Here is a 14,894-nt window from a genome sequence, read left to right on the forward strand (position 1 = left end):
AATGGATTTGAGTTTTCAAATATTGAACTCGAGCTCAGATCGAAATAGATGAGCTTAATGTCACGAGTTAGGATACGGAGCAAAAAATTATCCGTGCGACACTTAGCAAGTTTCGGTAACGAAATGCTAAGTAAGCTTTGAATTGCAAATATTGACGCGTTGCTGCACTAGGCTGGTGTGCTGGCCTGCGAGATGAGTCAATTGGCCTACTAGGCCAACGATGGATATCACTTGGCCCGCTGGGGCTGCAAGGGATGGTGCCTGATGCGTATCTATTGGGCTGTTCCATCCAACTAGCTGGCCCGTCCAACGAAGGCTGTTTTGCGGCAATGTCGCCCATGGTGCGGCAACGATGTGTGGCTCCACTTGCAGGGCATGACATTAAGCTCAGACTAAACTTAGGTGTAATTAGTGAGTTCGAGCTTATTTATGCTTATTCAATTCATTTTATATTTTTTAAATTTAAATGTCTAATTATAATTATTTTTTAATTAGAAAAAAAGTTATTAGTTAATATAAATTATATGATACATATAAAGTTTGTTCATATACTTGTATAAAAAATTATGTAAAAAAATGTAACTAATATAATATTTAACTATAATTAAATATTATTTTCTAGGATTAGAAAAATAATTTATTAATTACTAAATTAATACAAAAAAATAATTCAAATCACATGTATAAAAAAATTAAATAAACATGTCAAATAATATAATCCTACATTACAATAAGAACACATGTAAAAAAATTGTCTTAAAATTTATATATATTAAGTAATTCTATAATTGTATTCCTATAACCAATAATTTATAGAGTTATATATTTTTTTAAGTATCCATCATATATGTAAAAGAATAATTAATTTATTAAATATGCATATTTATATTTTTTACATTAATAAAATTTTAAATCATAATTTAAAATTTTATATTATAAATATATTATGACAGGATCATATTAACATGTATATATATTTTTATTTAATGATACTCAAGTAGCTCGAGTCCGAGTTTAACTCGATTAATTTCAAATCAATGTGTTCGATTAAAATTTATAAAGTTTATTTATAAATTTAAAATTCATATTCTTTAAATGAAGTAAAAATAAATTTAAAATTTTTAGATATTAAAAATTATACAAAATTAATAATGACTAAACTAAATTCTATCATCAGCAAAATTTTTAAACGAATATTAATTTATTAATGTATTTCATAACATTAAAATATTTTTATTTTATTTATTATTTCAATTTTACTTTTGCTTAAAATAAATTTTTAATGGTCAACCAAAATAGCATTGATATATAAAGGCATGCTATCACAGTAGAAATCATATAACAAGGGAACACATTTGCTCATATAACCTCAAAGAAGCAAGCTGAATGGTTCTACTGCAAATTTTTAGAACCATCTAGTACCAAAAAGACTGATTTTACTGCATCTCATGCTTCTAATCCAAAACTTTTTTGTTCATTCAAACAAAAGTAAATTAGAAACAATTAAAGCCTATCATACCACCTTCTTCGGTGGCGAAAAATGCCGACCAAAAGAATGCAGAGTACCTAACCATTTTCTTCATCATTCATGCACCATGTAATAATTTGGGCAAATGAAGATACTGCAATCTATCGCCATATGGTGGCTATGGTCATCATAAACAAAGACATCTTGCATTTCGAGCGACTTTCTCTACCATTCTAACTGGTTCTAATCATACAAGTTGTGCATTTCTTTCCCAAGAAATTAAATATCTTTTGTGCCAACCGCAAACTTCGCTATGAAAAAACCAATTGTGTCAAGGGGAGATGATGGATCAAACCTCTGAACAAGTTCTTCTTCACCAGGTCTTAGCCACTCCCTGTAGAGACAAGCACCAGAAATTATTATTAATGTACTCGATAATAAATGACTTGTGATTGAAAAAACATACAAGATCCTGATGTAAAGAATTTTTTCATCTATAGCTGCACCACTATGAAAAACGTAAGTATGGTGTTAAATTTCCTCATATTCCTTCCCATTTTAGATTATTGATAATATGTATTAAGGAAATGTCTATGGTGATATTGATCAAGGAAAGTGAGAGCATCCTTAAATTGGACAAGTCTAGAAGCATCTATTCCATAGCAATCATGATCAGGAATATGCATTCCATTTTACTTAATGCAGTCTCTAGGAGCATTTTCAGAAGTTATTCGAAAGTTTAGAACATAATTAGGAATCTAAAAATTTTGCCATATTGAGTACAAAGCTTATTGCCTTCAATGCATAGAACACTGATAAAATTTTCCATTTCTTTAGGGTATAGTGGCTAATGCATTTGTAAGTGCTAAATACTTCATCCCAATGACAAGCAGTTGCAGAGACTATGCAACACGGGGCGGGGGGAGGAAAGAGAGAAAAAGAAAAGAACAAAGAAAAAAATTCTTAGACAATTTCATACAACTGAAAATGAAATTATTTCAGTACTTACTCCATGTATCCATCAGGAAATTCACAACTGCCAACAAGGCCAGGTCCTCCAACCCTCAGGTGCTGAAATCATAAGAACACATTCAAATGCATGCTCAATTAAGCATCAGCGTAATGTTTGTGTTGTGGACATTGGACATAGATAATTGTTTATCCTTGCTAGATCTAATATCCTTGCACCTTAGCATCATCTCCCCTTCCACTGCGGGAGTAAGGGACAGGTAAGTTGGGCCTCCAAGTGAATAGAGTGAAAAAGAAAATGACAACATTATGGACCATGAATAAAGTAGACAAATAATTTTTAGGTTAGACTTTTTTATGTGCCTTCACTCCTTGAAAAAACCATAAATGTCCGGCATCATAATAAACTTTTTCCCACTATCCATCACTATTGAAAGAGTGAGTTACTGATATTCAGAATTGAGTTACTGAGATTCAGGATTCATTACAATCAACATTCATAAATGTTGATCAATAACACATTGCCCTAAATAAGTCGCTAGAAGAATCGCACTTCATTAAATAAATTTATAACCACTTAGTGACAGCAAAAAAATGATGAAGGATTGTAACTTGTAGAATCTCACCTGTGGTGCTAAGGAGAGGAACTTATATGTGTCCAGAGCATATCTTACCAGTGCTTCATTCTCACCAGGGTTTATTGTGCATCTGGAAAAAAAAAATTAAATAAATGGAGCAGTTAATTTAATATTTGGATATGATAGATAAATTATTAACAAGTAATTATCAATGCATGAAAACTCTCTGGATACTGGATGTAGTTACCAACGAAAATTTGATATAAAAGGGACATGGAGAAGGCATATAGGCTTGGCCCAGGTATCAAATGGTCCACACACCTCATTATTATGTGAGGTAAAACCTTTTACATAACTTCAAGTTATGAAAATAAAGCTGCAATGTCCCCAAGGGAACACACCCCTCTCTATCAGGAGGTCTCAAGTTCGAAAGGGTAAAAAAGAATCATAGGCAGAACCAATTAATGAATAAGAAAAGTCATGATACTAACGTCGAATACACTATAACTCCACCAGGGCGAACTAGCTTAACAGCCTGGTCAAACATTCGCCTTTGATACACTGCATGGCTTCTTAATGATTTGACAGTTTCCTGGAAAAGCAAGATAAACCAAATCAAATTTCCACAAGGAAAAAGATGCAGTAATAAACTAGTAGAAGAAATACTTCATGGCATTTATGAATTATGCATGCAATTATGGTAAGCTAGTAGAAAGAGGAAAAGAAAATTAGTCTCATTGAAAACCAGTGCATGTCTATTTTGTAACCATCTCAATGAAACTTGTATGTTATCAATACATCAGAAATTTTATCTGAATTCAAATTAACCTTTGCTTTTCCTCGTATTACCACATGTTATTACTGTCAGTACAAATATCACAAAACCAAAATCCATGCTAGTTTATCTCCGAGTCAATTATTATGTAAAAGCCAACAACTGACATAAAAAAGCTGGGAAGCATCCTGATAATCGACACATTCTTGCAAAAGTGAAAGGGATAATAATAGATCCTCTCCCACTAGAGCTAGAATTGGATCAGACAATCTTAAAAAAGCTAAAAAGCTACATCTCTGAAAAGGAAGATTCTGACAATACTGAAGAAATCTAAATTTTATTGATAAATGGGCTCGAGTAGAACTCATTCCCGAAAGCTAGCGCAAAGGAAGAGGGTGAGCAATCTACTTATATACACTATAACAGCCCAGTAACTAAGCGATGTGGGATAAATACAACTTCTAACACTCTTCCTCACGTTTAGCGTGACATGCTAACGGGCAGGATCCAAACCCATCATTGCAGGCAAAGGCCGGCGCTGATACCATGATGAATGGCCTTGGGTAGAACTCATTCCCAAAAGCTAGCTTAAAGGAAGAGGGTGCCCAATCCATTTATATACACTATAACAGCCCAGGAACCAAGCTATATGGGATAAATGCAACTTCTAACAGTTATAACCATATCTTTTCCTAAATAGGAGTTTAGTCATAGCTATTAAATGGAAAAATAAAATAAAAACTAAAATTCCTGAATACTAAAATCAGTTATGGCACACAAGAAGTCAATGCACTGTAATTTTAGTCACTAAAATTCTCGCAATACTGGAATTCTTGAATAATCTGTAATTTTGATAGTCCAGGATACATGCATCATTACAGCACAAAAGAAGTCAGTTCAGTTTAGGTTGCTGTACCTCTCCAGCAAAAAGTCTAGGTCTCAAACCTAGAGCTGAACAGGGAGCATCAAGAAGAACTCGATCAAAGCTGTCAGGATCAAAACCTTTAGAATTCTCAACTCTACCACCCAGGCACTGATTCCTTCCTGGCCCATTCCTCATTCTTCGCCTCTCCTTCCTGATGTCAGCTTTGCTAACATAAGTTCTCTCTTTCTCTTTTTCATTGCTAACTATAATGTTCAGAATTAGATAAAATTGCAATTGTAAATAAAGAAGAATATTGAGAATGCATACCAAACAAGAGGAAAGAAGGAAGATAGCCCTAAGTAGGAGATCCAATACATGAAAAATGCACTGGATTTGTTTAAAAATGGCTATTAAACAAGGATGGTCCTATGGACATCCTGGGAAAGAAAGTTTTGAGGCATTTGTTATATGCACAAAAAAAATATGTTGGACAAAGAAAGTCTTGAAAGATGACCTATCAGAAAACTAGTTGAACAGACTAGTACAATTCCTAATTGGAGAAGCACCATTTGTTCTTGAGTATGAATAAATAAGAAGGTAAAGAGGGAGAGCTCAGCATGGTAACAGGAGCAATCATGTCTACCTAACTACTAGGTATATAGAAAATTTTCTCATGCAGTAGAAACTCAGCACAGTTCATCCAGCTCACTGCTTTATATTTAAAAAGTTTATGTACAGAACCTTGAAGATAAGTACAATGTACCTACCAGGTTCATTGCATGCCTTATCAGGATTCAACCCTTGAACAGCAGAAGATGGTTTCTCCTCTTGGACCCTCAATGATTCAGAACCAACAGTGACAGGTTCATGGGATTCAGTTTTTCGACGAACAGCTTTGAGAGCATCCAACTTATAAGTTGTTATACAAGTCAAGCTCATTTCAGCAGCCAATTTTTGAATATCTAGCACCTATATATGCAAGAAAGCGGAATCTTCAGAATGTTAAATATTCAAAAGTCGGCCACTAAAACATGATATGGAAGTCATGAAAAAAAATCTTAAACATAGAAAAAAATAACCAGATGAAAAGAATTTGCATAATGAAATGTAATTTAAAAAAGGTATCTAAATTTACTGAGCAAGCATGCATTTTATTTTATTATAAGCTTTAACCAAAGCTATGGAAAGATAAGATCTGAAGGATAATTACCTAACAATAAAAAGAGGAATTTTTGTCAAATTTTAAGAACATAATTTGTGTTATTACAAGTATTAATCACCAGAAATATCTTGAAGACTTCTTATAAATGTGGCACATGGCCCATTCAAAATTACAAATCTTGATCTATACATGAGGTAAAACCAGGGCTTTAACTAATGGAAGTATGTTACATATCACCCTTTTCAAAATGGATTTTGGCTTCTCGCTACAATTTTTAACAATACGTTACAAGTGATTTGGAAAAACTCAATATCCATTTGTGTTTCGACCTACGTTTTCTATTTCCGTCCCTCCCTTTTAGCTTCCAAATTAAAAAGGACTTTTTATAGTTTAAAATTTCCCAATTGGATAGGACTTGTTCTTAAAATCTCATGGTAGCAACAACCATTTTGACCATACGGAATTGCAATCTGATACTGACACGGTTCACGATATTGTTATTTAAACCCTTGCTTTTTACTAAAGAGTCTTTAGCCAATATACTTCTAAATTTCCTCATTTGAATGGGAATTGTTTTTAGAAATTCACAGCAGCACAGCTATTCATGTCCGATACAGTCTGATCTGGTCCGATACTGTTACATCATTTCCAACACTATATGATTGACAATACTATTATTTAAAACCTTGGGTACAATGGTGACAAGGTGATGGAAATCCATTTGATTATGCAGAAACCATAGTCTATATGGTTACTACAGATTCCATAAATGTAAGAATATGCACATAGTGATAGCAGCTGAAATATCTAACAGAATGAGCACACATTTTTTTCTACTTTTTTCTTTCTGAGGATTGGTTTTACATCTAATTAGACAGACTTTGATGGTTTGATTACAGTTTTACACCTCAAGACAAAAGCATGAGCTGATCTTATTATATTAATGAAAGGAACAAGCTTTGAGACTTTGTAAAGTACTAATATGCTCCATTTAGCAAAACCAAATGTGCTGTGTGAATCAAATATAATTGAGATTCCTAGTATTTGAACAAAGTAACTTCACATGAGTACACCATTTACACCCCTTAGAGTTCGGCATAAAATTACCAGCAACTCTAAAATTCATAGAAAAATGGCAAAAAAGACATCATGAAATCATAAGATTGCTGTCATAGCAAAACAGAGGGAAGTGAAATGAATCATAAGCTAACTTAGTAAGAGAAAGAATAAACACAAACCAAGTACATCAACTTCAAGATTAACTTGGTTGGAGGGGATGGGAATATTTCAGGGATTGCATTTTACACATAGGCTAGAACTTCAGTAGCTCCTAAGAGCAATATGTTAACCCTTCCAACAACTGCTAAAACACAGAAACTCGAGATGTATATGCCTTAGGAAGAACTTGGCATCTTTCTAAGTCGACCACCATTAATAATTCCCATTAACAAAGCCAAGTTTATATAACAACAAAAATTACGAACACATGTAATTACCAAGTGCATACATCAAGATACTATTTCCAATAATTCAACAAAAGCAACAAAGAAAAGACTCAATCTTAAATTGAATTCGGCTTCAAAACCTCATTATTCCTTTGTCATCAAACAAATATTCCCTATCAGAAAGTTGATCTACGTGCATCAACTCTAACATGCTTAGAGAATATATATAAACCAAGAACAATAGAGCTGCAAGGTAATGGATGCCAAATAATGCCATATTATTGCAGCCACTGTTTAGAGGATGTACCTTATTATGAGATCTATCACATGCAATAATCTCTCCTTCGTTCTTCATAAGGATTGCAATAGCAGTTGTTTTCCCTCCAGGTGCGGCACACATGTCTAACACCCGTTCGCCTTTTTGAGGATCTAAGACATAAACGATAAGATATCAGCAAACAGAGGCCAACATAAATACTAAACAATTGTACACAAGCTAAATCTTCCATAAAGGACACAGCTTGCAAAGAGTATAATCATTTTGGAAAGGATTGGGGAAGGAAGAGGGGTGGAAAAAGGGCAAAGAAGGATTATGTTAAAACAATTATGAATTCAATAAGATAACACAAAACCAATGATTGTGCTTCATGTTCTTGTCTTTCATGATCATATATACTCTTTTTAGAATCAATTTACTTAAACATGTCAGATTCTAGGATAAATAAATCACTCGTGCTAATTTTGACACAATCCCAAATACTTGCTATAAGTGGAAAAAGAATATATTAATTCATGCTACATTTGAAAACAATGGAAATTAAGCCTACTGAAAATAGAGCACTTTCCAATATGCTAAAACTGTAATTTTTCTTAGTTACTGATTTGGAACTTCCAAGATTAGCTTCTTAATTGAAGACATTTTCCTCCTATTTTTCTTTTAATCAAAATGTTTCATGAACAAATAGAAACTACACCTAAAAACAACCAAGAATCACCAGCAAGCAATAGTACAGATAAATTACTTTAGACACCCAATAATTATGTGATAAATACCTAGGGCATGAGCAGTAATGATGCTTGGAAAGTTCTGAAGAAATATTTCCCCCTTAAGCACATCTGTTATCCAAAAAAGAAAATTGATGAAAGATAAGGCAAAAATGGGTGGCGCAAATTCAGAGGAACATATGAATTCCTCAAACTGAATACTGAAGCTTATTTTGAATCTGCAAATGACCACAAGTAACCATCTAGATTATGATTCAGCTTATACACAAGAAATTTATATTGAAATATTATTACCAAAAGAAAAGAGATGTTGCTAATGAATGTTGCGGTAAAAAGTTGTTTACAAAAAGATAACTAAAAGAATTTAATAGTTGCATTCAATTATCCGTAGCACATGAAAATATTAAGAGCATCAGAAAATCACATGCAACAAACTATTTTGTTAAAAGGATACGTATAACCAGCAACAACTTTAGAATACAAGAAAGCTAATGAGAGAAAACATGTAACTATTGTTCCATAAAAGCTACAACTAAACCTTTCAAAATGATGAAGCATACCTCTATTATAGTAATAACAAAAAGGATTTAGAAAGCAGCAAACCGTACCATGAAAGGAAGGAAGTTTGAATACGCGATTGCTCATATCCACAGCAATTCCTTCTGGAACACGGAATAAGCCAGCTCTTGACATTGTTGTCTTTCCTTGACCAATATACAGGCCATTTCTTTGGAAATAATAGGGATCTACAACAATATAACGACATGTCAACCCTTCAATCTCCTAGAAGTTTGGACAGGCATTATTAATGAGAAGAAAATATCAAGTTTAGTCATTGATTTTACTCAGAGAAAACCATTATGCACAAGGCATGAAGAGTGCACTACCATTGACTATCACATAGTCATGCCAAAAGTGCTATATCTTTCATACAGTGCCAAGAACTATCTCCATATATAAGTGTTTATCATTACTTTCAATTTCTCTTGGAATAAACATGAAGGGGACACCAACAGGTGCACATGCAGCAAGGCAGATTTTCCGTTTCCTTTAGGAAGTTATGCATGAAGAGCTTTTAGAGGGACTTTAATAGTTGACATCCAGCAATATTGGAAAGTCATCTGCTGTAACTTGTAACAACTATTTTTCTTTTATTTGCATCTGTTGTACAGTTTTATGAGAAAGCCTTCTCCTCAAACTTCTCTCTACACAAATTTTATTCTTCACTGTTTGTCTCTCTTTATCAATAAATTATAAACATGTATGAGTGTGAGCAAATGAATTTATACGTATGCAAGCCAGTGTTCATGCAAGGGTATATGCATATATATATGCACACCAATAGCTATGAGGGATACAATAGGCTGATTTGGTATGTTAAAGACTTAGTCTTGTGTATAACATGAGAAAAGAAATATTTGATTTCAAACATTCACCAAGTTATTAAAGATGTTAGCATGAGAGTATAACAGTCATACAAGAACTGCACCATTGAAACAATTATTACCTTAAAAATGAAGGAAAAAAGAAGCAAAAGGGCAATATCTCTACTAAATAACTTTGAGATATATATGGGGGAATAGAGATCCTTCTTGCCTGTTGGAAGTCCTTGTAGAACAGTCCCACGTGTCATACCAATAGCCCATCCACCATCAGGACAATGCTGCTCTATAGCAACTGAAACAGCAACAGCATCTCCTTTTTCAACATGTGCACTACAAGCCATTACACCAGGAACAAACACCTACAAGTAAATTACCACAAGAAAACAAGAGAAAACTGATCTAGTGATCACTGAATCCTGTTCTACAATTTGACCGAATTAAAAAATTTTGTAGATTGGAGTATTGTTTGTTTCCCAGACAGTCTACTGTTTTTAAGGGTAAGGCTCAAATCTTTACAGTAAACTACAATAGGTGAATACAAAAAAAGGAATGGTAAAAAAGAACAATAGAGAGAATTAAAAGGCAAGTAACCAAGATAGAAAGAGAAAAGAGGTAAGCAACAAATTGGTCCTTGAAAAATTATAACCAACAAACATAAAAACCAAGAAGAATTCTTGGAGATAATGCATTTAGGGAACAGCAACAGTCGTGTTTAAATTAGATAGAAACATGATATCCAGTAGAGGATCTTCTAATAACATTTAAGATACACTTAATGCATTTGACCATTGATATATTTGTGTGTGACTCTGTGTCTGTCTATGGAGCAGATTGATTTGCAAGGAGACTACAACAAAATGCCTACCTGAGCACCCCGGAGAACTGCTTCAGCACATTTTCTACTGACAATGACTTCTTTAGGAGGAGCACCAGGTGAAAAACCATAATCAATCATGTGCGGCCCTGAACCCTTAACAAACAAAACATAATCCAACCCTGGTATCTGGCACTTAGTTATGGGACTCTTGCACAACCTATCCTCAATATCATTGCGTCCTGCCTCACTACAATCTTCAAAGCTAGTTTCTTTGACAAATTCCATTAGCTTCTCAACAACAGCATCAGCTGTTGTCTTAAGTGTGTTAACTCGAATACAAGAATAACTCGGCGGACGCCTAAACAGAACAAAATGTAGCAAAAATAAACCAAACCCACATAAGAATTAATAACAACATCAACATGTAACACTACCATTTTTTAAAACCCAAAACTTAAAAACAGTAAAAAAGGAAAAAAAAAAATCAATGTACAATTAATTAAATCAACTAAAAGAAAGCAAGCATCAAAAGTGCTAAAATGAATTACCAGAAACAAAAGGACATGATAAAGAATAAGAAAAAGAGAGTAGAAAAAGAGTGAGTGAGTGATTACGTGAGGGCATGAGAAATGCGAGAGAAATAATCAGGTCCGTAGGCCTTAGTGAAGTAATCTTCAACTTGAGGGTTCCATTGCAATTTGGGATTGAAACAGTAGCGCTCTGATGGATCCATCTGAAACAGTAACAAACAATAATAAATTTCTATGTGTTGAAAGAGAAACAGAGAGAACCAAGAAAGAAAGAAAGGAAGGAAATGAAGAGTCTTTTACGTACTAGTTGATGCTTAGAAGGAGAAGCAGAAGTAGAGAAGGAAAGGAAGGTTTTGGGAGTTGTTTTGAGCAAATCCCTCACTTTCTTCATTCAAAGGCATTTCTCTACTCTTTCTGCTTAATCAATCTTTTAAATCAAATTTTCTTCCTTTTTCCTAAAAAGAAAAAAGGGCAAAACTCATATTTTGCCCCCTGAACTTTTAAGTTTCATTTTATTTAGACCTTAGACGATTATTTTATTTTATTGATTTCTCAAAATATTAGTTTACGATAAAATTACTATTACCCTCACGAGGTAATACCAAAATTTATAAGTTCAACTCTACATTTTTAAAAGTGGATTAGTAACCTTTGATGTTTGTTTCCATTAACTGTTATCACCTTCCGTCTGTTTTTTTCTATTATTTATCTAATCAAAGGATTTAATTGACTAAAAGAAAATTTTATTTAATTCTTGAACTTAATATCAAATATCAAATTCGTCTAAAATTAAGTTTTTATTAAATTAGTATCAAATTCATCCAGAATAATATAATTTTATTTTTAATATACTATTTATAATTGTAAATTCTTTATATAATTTTTTAAAGATAAAAATATAAAAGTTTAGTATGATTTAACCTTTGAGAAATAATAGGTCATGTATAATTTTATAATTCAAGCATACAGAATAAGGACGTATAATAATTTAGAACATATTTATACTCAAATTTAGTTACTCGAAAATACCGGTAATAATTAAGTTGGACAAATTTGATCATACAAAGGTATCATATGTGAAATCCAACTTTGAATTTATAACAAGCATAAGAAATAATAGAGATTGTGCAACTTTTAAATTTCTCAAAATAATTAAATACCTTATTTTTATTCTTCATCACAATTATCAAATTCCAACGTATAAATTCAACTTATATTATATTAAATTAAATTAGAGAATTATAAATTCCCATCAAAATATTAAGATGTGGATAAGATTTAGGTTATTTAAATTCAAAAAATTAAAGAATGTTAAATACATATTGATAAAATTTGTAACTAAAAAAAAAACACTGAACTGTTATATCAATTAAAAATACTAATTTTTTAGAAAACAAGATTAAATTGCTTTAAGAGAAAACGAATATTTCACTTAAATCTTATAATAACTTAATTTTAATATTCGATAGTAAGTTTAAAGGCTAAATTGAACTTTTTTAATCAATGAAGCCCTTTGACCAGTTGACTAACAAAAAAAATAGACGGAAGGAAATAACAGTTAACAAAAATAAATATCAATAGGATACTAATTTACTTTTAAAAATACAAAATTGGACTTGTAAATTTTAACAAATCTTAGGAGATAATAGTAATTTTCCTTTATTTTATTGACCACCTTATTAATCATAATTCTACCTTACACAAAAAAAAATATATAACTAAAAATCCTAAGTTAAGAAAATGAGATTCAACTAGTATATAAATAATAAAACTTTTGAGAAAAATATTAAAATAGCTTTAATAGAGTTCTTTCTTTTTCTTTTAATTGTATGCAGAGCAATATTTAACTTATTTTCTTATGAAATCTAGGGATATTTCACACACTATACCATTTTCTTTACTTAATTCTTAATATTTTTCAAACTCTTCTCTAGCATGTCATATTCTTTCCTAACATGTATCTCAATATGCATTTGTTTTAGGTCAAACATATTATAACAAAGTACTCAAATAAGAGAAAATAATTTTATAAAAACTCAATAACATGGTGTGAATAGTTAGATTTCCTTGAAATGTGTAATGTACAAGTCCTGTCACTTAGTGTCTTGGGTAAGCCTCAAGTCCCTATTAAAAGAGGCCTTGGTTGTAATAAGGGGGCAAGTTTCCTTCCCTCTTCTGATAAATAAAATCTATGTGTTCTAATACTTATGGCTTTCTAAGCTCTCTCTCTCTTCTCTGATCCTTTGGCAATGGTTCCTTAGCTAAGCTACGATCTGTTTATTCTCGAATACAAAAGGGCTAGCTTGGCTCATCGGGATTTAAAGAACAAAGGACCCCCAGGCTAGGTGTGCCATCTTGGTCGTAGTTTGCGATCCTTATCCAGCCTCGAGCTTACAACATGAGTATCTGGGAATAAGCAGCTCTCGGCCTGATTTGGTATCAGAGCCTTAGGTGATTGAGAAGAGAACCTGGCCACCATGACTTCAGAAATCACTACTCATACTTTTACTCTACAACTCTCTCCTTCTTGTAGAAAGACTGTATCAAATAAGATAGATCATCTTGTGGAGATTTTCCATATTCCTGAAAATGTCCAAATAGAAAACACCCTTATGCCCATTATCAATCCATATAACATTTTCAAGAAGCAAAACTTTGTTCGAAAGACTTTAAACCAGATCATTCACAAGCAACCCTTGTCTGTTAAAGAGTATGTCTAATCTTTCTCACTTTCACAATGTTCCCTTACTTCCACCACTCAGGAACAGTATGTTACTCTAGAGATCCCCACTTCCTTTATAGAGCAGTGGAAGAAACAGGGGTACACTCATCTCCATCTTGGAGCTGTCAGGCTCGTACTCTCTTATCATGGCAGAATGGGTTTACCTGTTACGGCCCGGATGTCTCTATTGGACACCAGGTACCTCAAATACGAACATGCAGTGATTGGGACTATTGTCACAACACTTAACACCGGAAGTGTTATCCTGACTTTCTTCCCAAATTTTAATTTATCTCTTAATGATCCTTACTTGTCTACTACACTCAAAGTCCAAGTTCAAATCACTAGAGCTAACCAAGTGATTGATGCTCTATCCGCAACCTTGCGCCACCAAATTGTCTACAGACTCCAAGACCATAACTTCAATTTACAAATCCCAGGCTTCCAAGCCACTTCTGATGCCTTATTTATCATGGCAGATTTTGGCCAAGTCCTACAATAGTTCAAGCTCCAAGGCAGCTGGAAAGAGAAGATCTACAAAAGCTAATTCCAATTGAATGGGTGACAAATTACGAGAAACTCCATGCATCTCAAGCCAAGCCTGTTCAGGCTACTGATCCTCTTTTTGTCACATAAAAGGATGGTACTAATAAAACAATTTTTACACAAATAAAAGAATCTTCTTCTGCTCCCTCTATTTTCCAGGCTTCGATGATTCAACTTGTGTCCAGACCTAGAGAGAAGATCCTCATTCATTCTTTCCAATCCTCTGGACATCATATCTACACAGCAAGGATTAAGGGACATTTCATCTAGGATATTGACCCAGAAATGTGTGAACCAAGCTGCACCTGCAAAGATGACCTTGATTTTGCTGAACCGTGTTCTCAACACCCCAGGAAAACCTCAAGAGCCATGTCTTCAGAGACTCCGTGTTCAGTCATGAAACCCAGGCAAGATGACCGAGATCCAGATGGTCCTTGGATTGGCATCCACAAAAAATAGCAAAAAGAAAAGCAGGATAAATCTCCTCTTCCTATGTATAAGGAAGCTTTGGAACTTCTTGCAAAAGAAGGAAAGACCATCCTTGACATTACCTATGATGAGATGAAGATATTTTGGCTCAAAAAGGAATTGTCTTTAGACAGAAGCCTTCTACTACTTGCAGACAGG

At 33.3% G+C, this 14,894-nt stretch overlaps 1 protein-coding gene across 2 annotated transcripts; it reads right to left on the minus strand.

Annotated features, from left to right (window-relative positions):
• Nucleotides 1-1,416: 1,416 nt before the first annotated feature.
• LOC8265002 (rRNA (cytosine-C(5))-methyltransferase NOP2C) lies at nt 1,417-11,440 on the minus strand. 2 transcript variants are annotated; one of them, XM_002528000.3, is made up of 13 exons: nt 11,304-11,440; nt 11,084-11,202; nt 10,518-10,827; nt 9,864-10,011; nt 8,876-9,013; nt 8,316-8,378; nt 7,570-7,691; nt 5,423-5,624; nt 4,707-4,918; nt 3,507-3,607; nt 3,064-3,145; nt 2,478-2,539; nt 1,417-1,862 (listed from the first exon to the last, which is right to left on the minus strand). In XM_002528000.3, exons 1-13 carry the CDS (start codon nt 11,388-11,390, stop codon nt 1,748-1,750), a joined length of 1,761 nt encoding a protein of 586 aa, XP_002528046.1. In that variant the 5' UTR covers nt 11,391-11,440; the 3' UTR covers nt 1,417-1,747. The 2 variants fall into 2 exon arrangements, 1 of the variants encoding a protein (XP_002528046.1); XR_001535891.2 differs by having other exon boundaries at nt 1,776-1,862; nt 2,478-2,678.
• Nucleotides 11,441-14,894: the final 3,454 nt, after the last annotated feature.

Source organism: Ricinus communis, chromosome 2, assembly GCF_019578655.1.
Source record: "Ricinus communis isolate WT05 ecotype wild-type chromosome 2, ASM1957865v1, whole genome shotgun sequence".
NCBI classification, from domain to species: Eukaryota; Viridiplantae; Streptophyta; class Magnoliopsida; order Malpighiales; family Euphorbiaceae; genus Ricinus; species Ricinus communis.

Coding starts and splice junctions, on each gene's coding strand:
- LOC8265002 (XM_002528000.3), bottom strand. CDS start 11,390: ATGAAGAAAGTGAGGGATTTGCTCAAAACAACTCCCAAAACCTTCCTT. Junction 9,014..9,863: donor TCTACAAGGACTTCCAACAG/GCAAGAAGGATC, acceptor ATATTGTTGTAG/ATCCCTATTATTTCCAAAGA. Junction 5,625..7,569: donor GTGATAGATCTCATAATAAG/GTACATCCTCTA, acceptor TTGCATATATAG/GTGCTAGATATTCAAAAATT.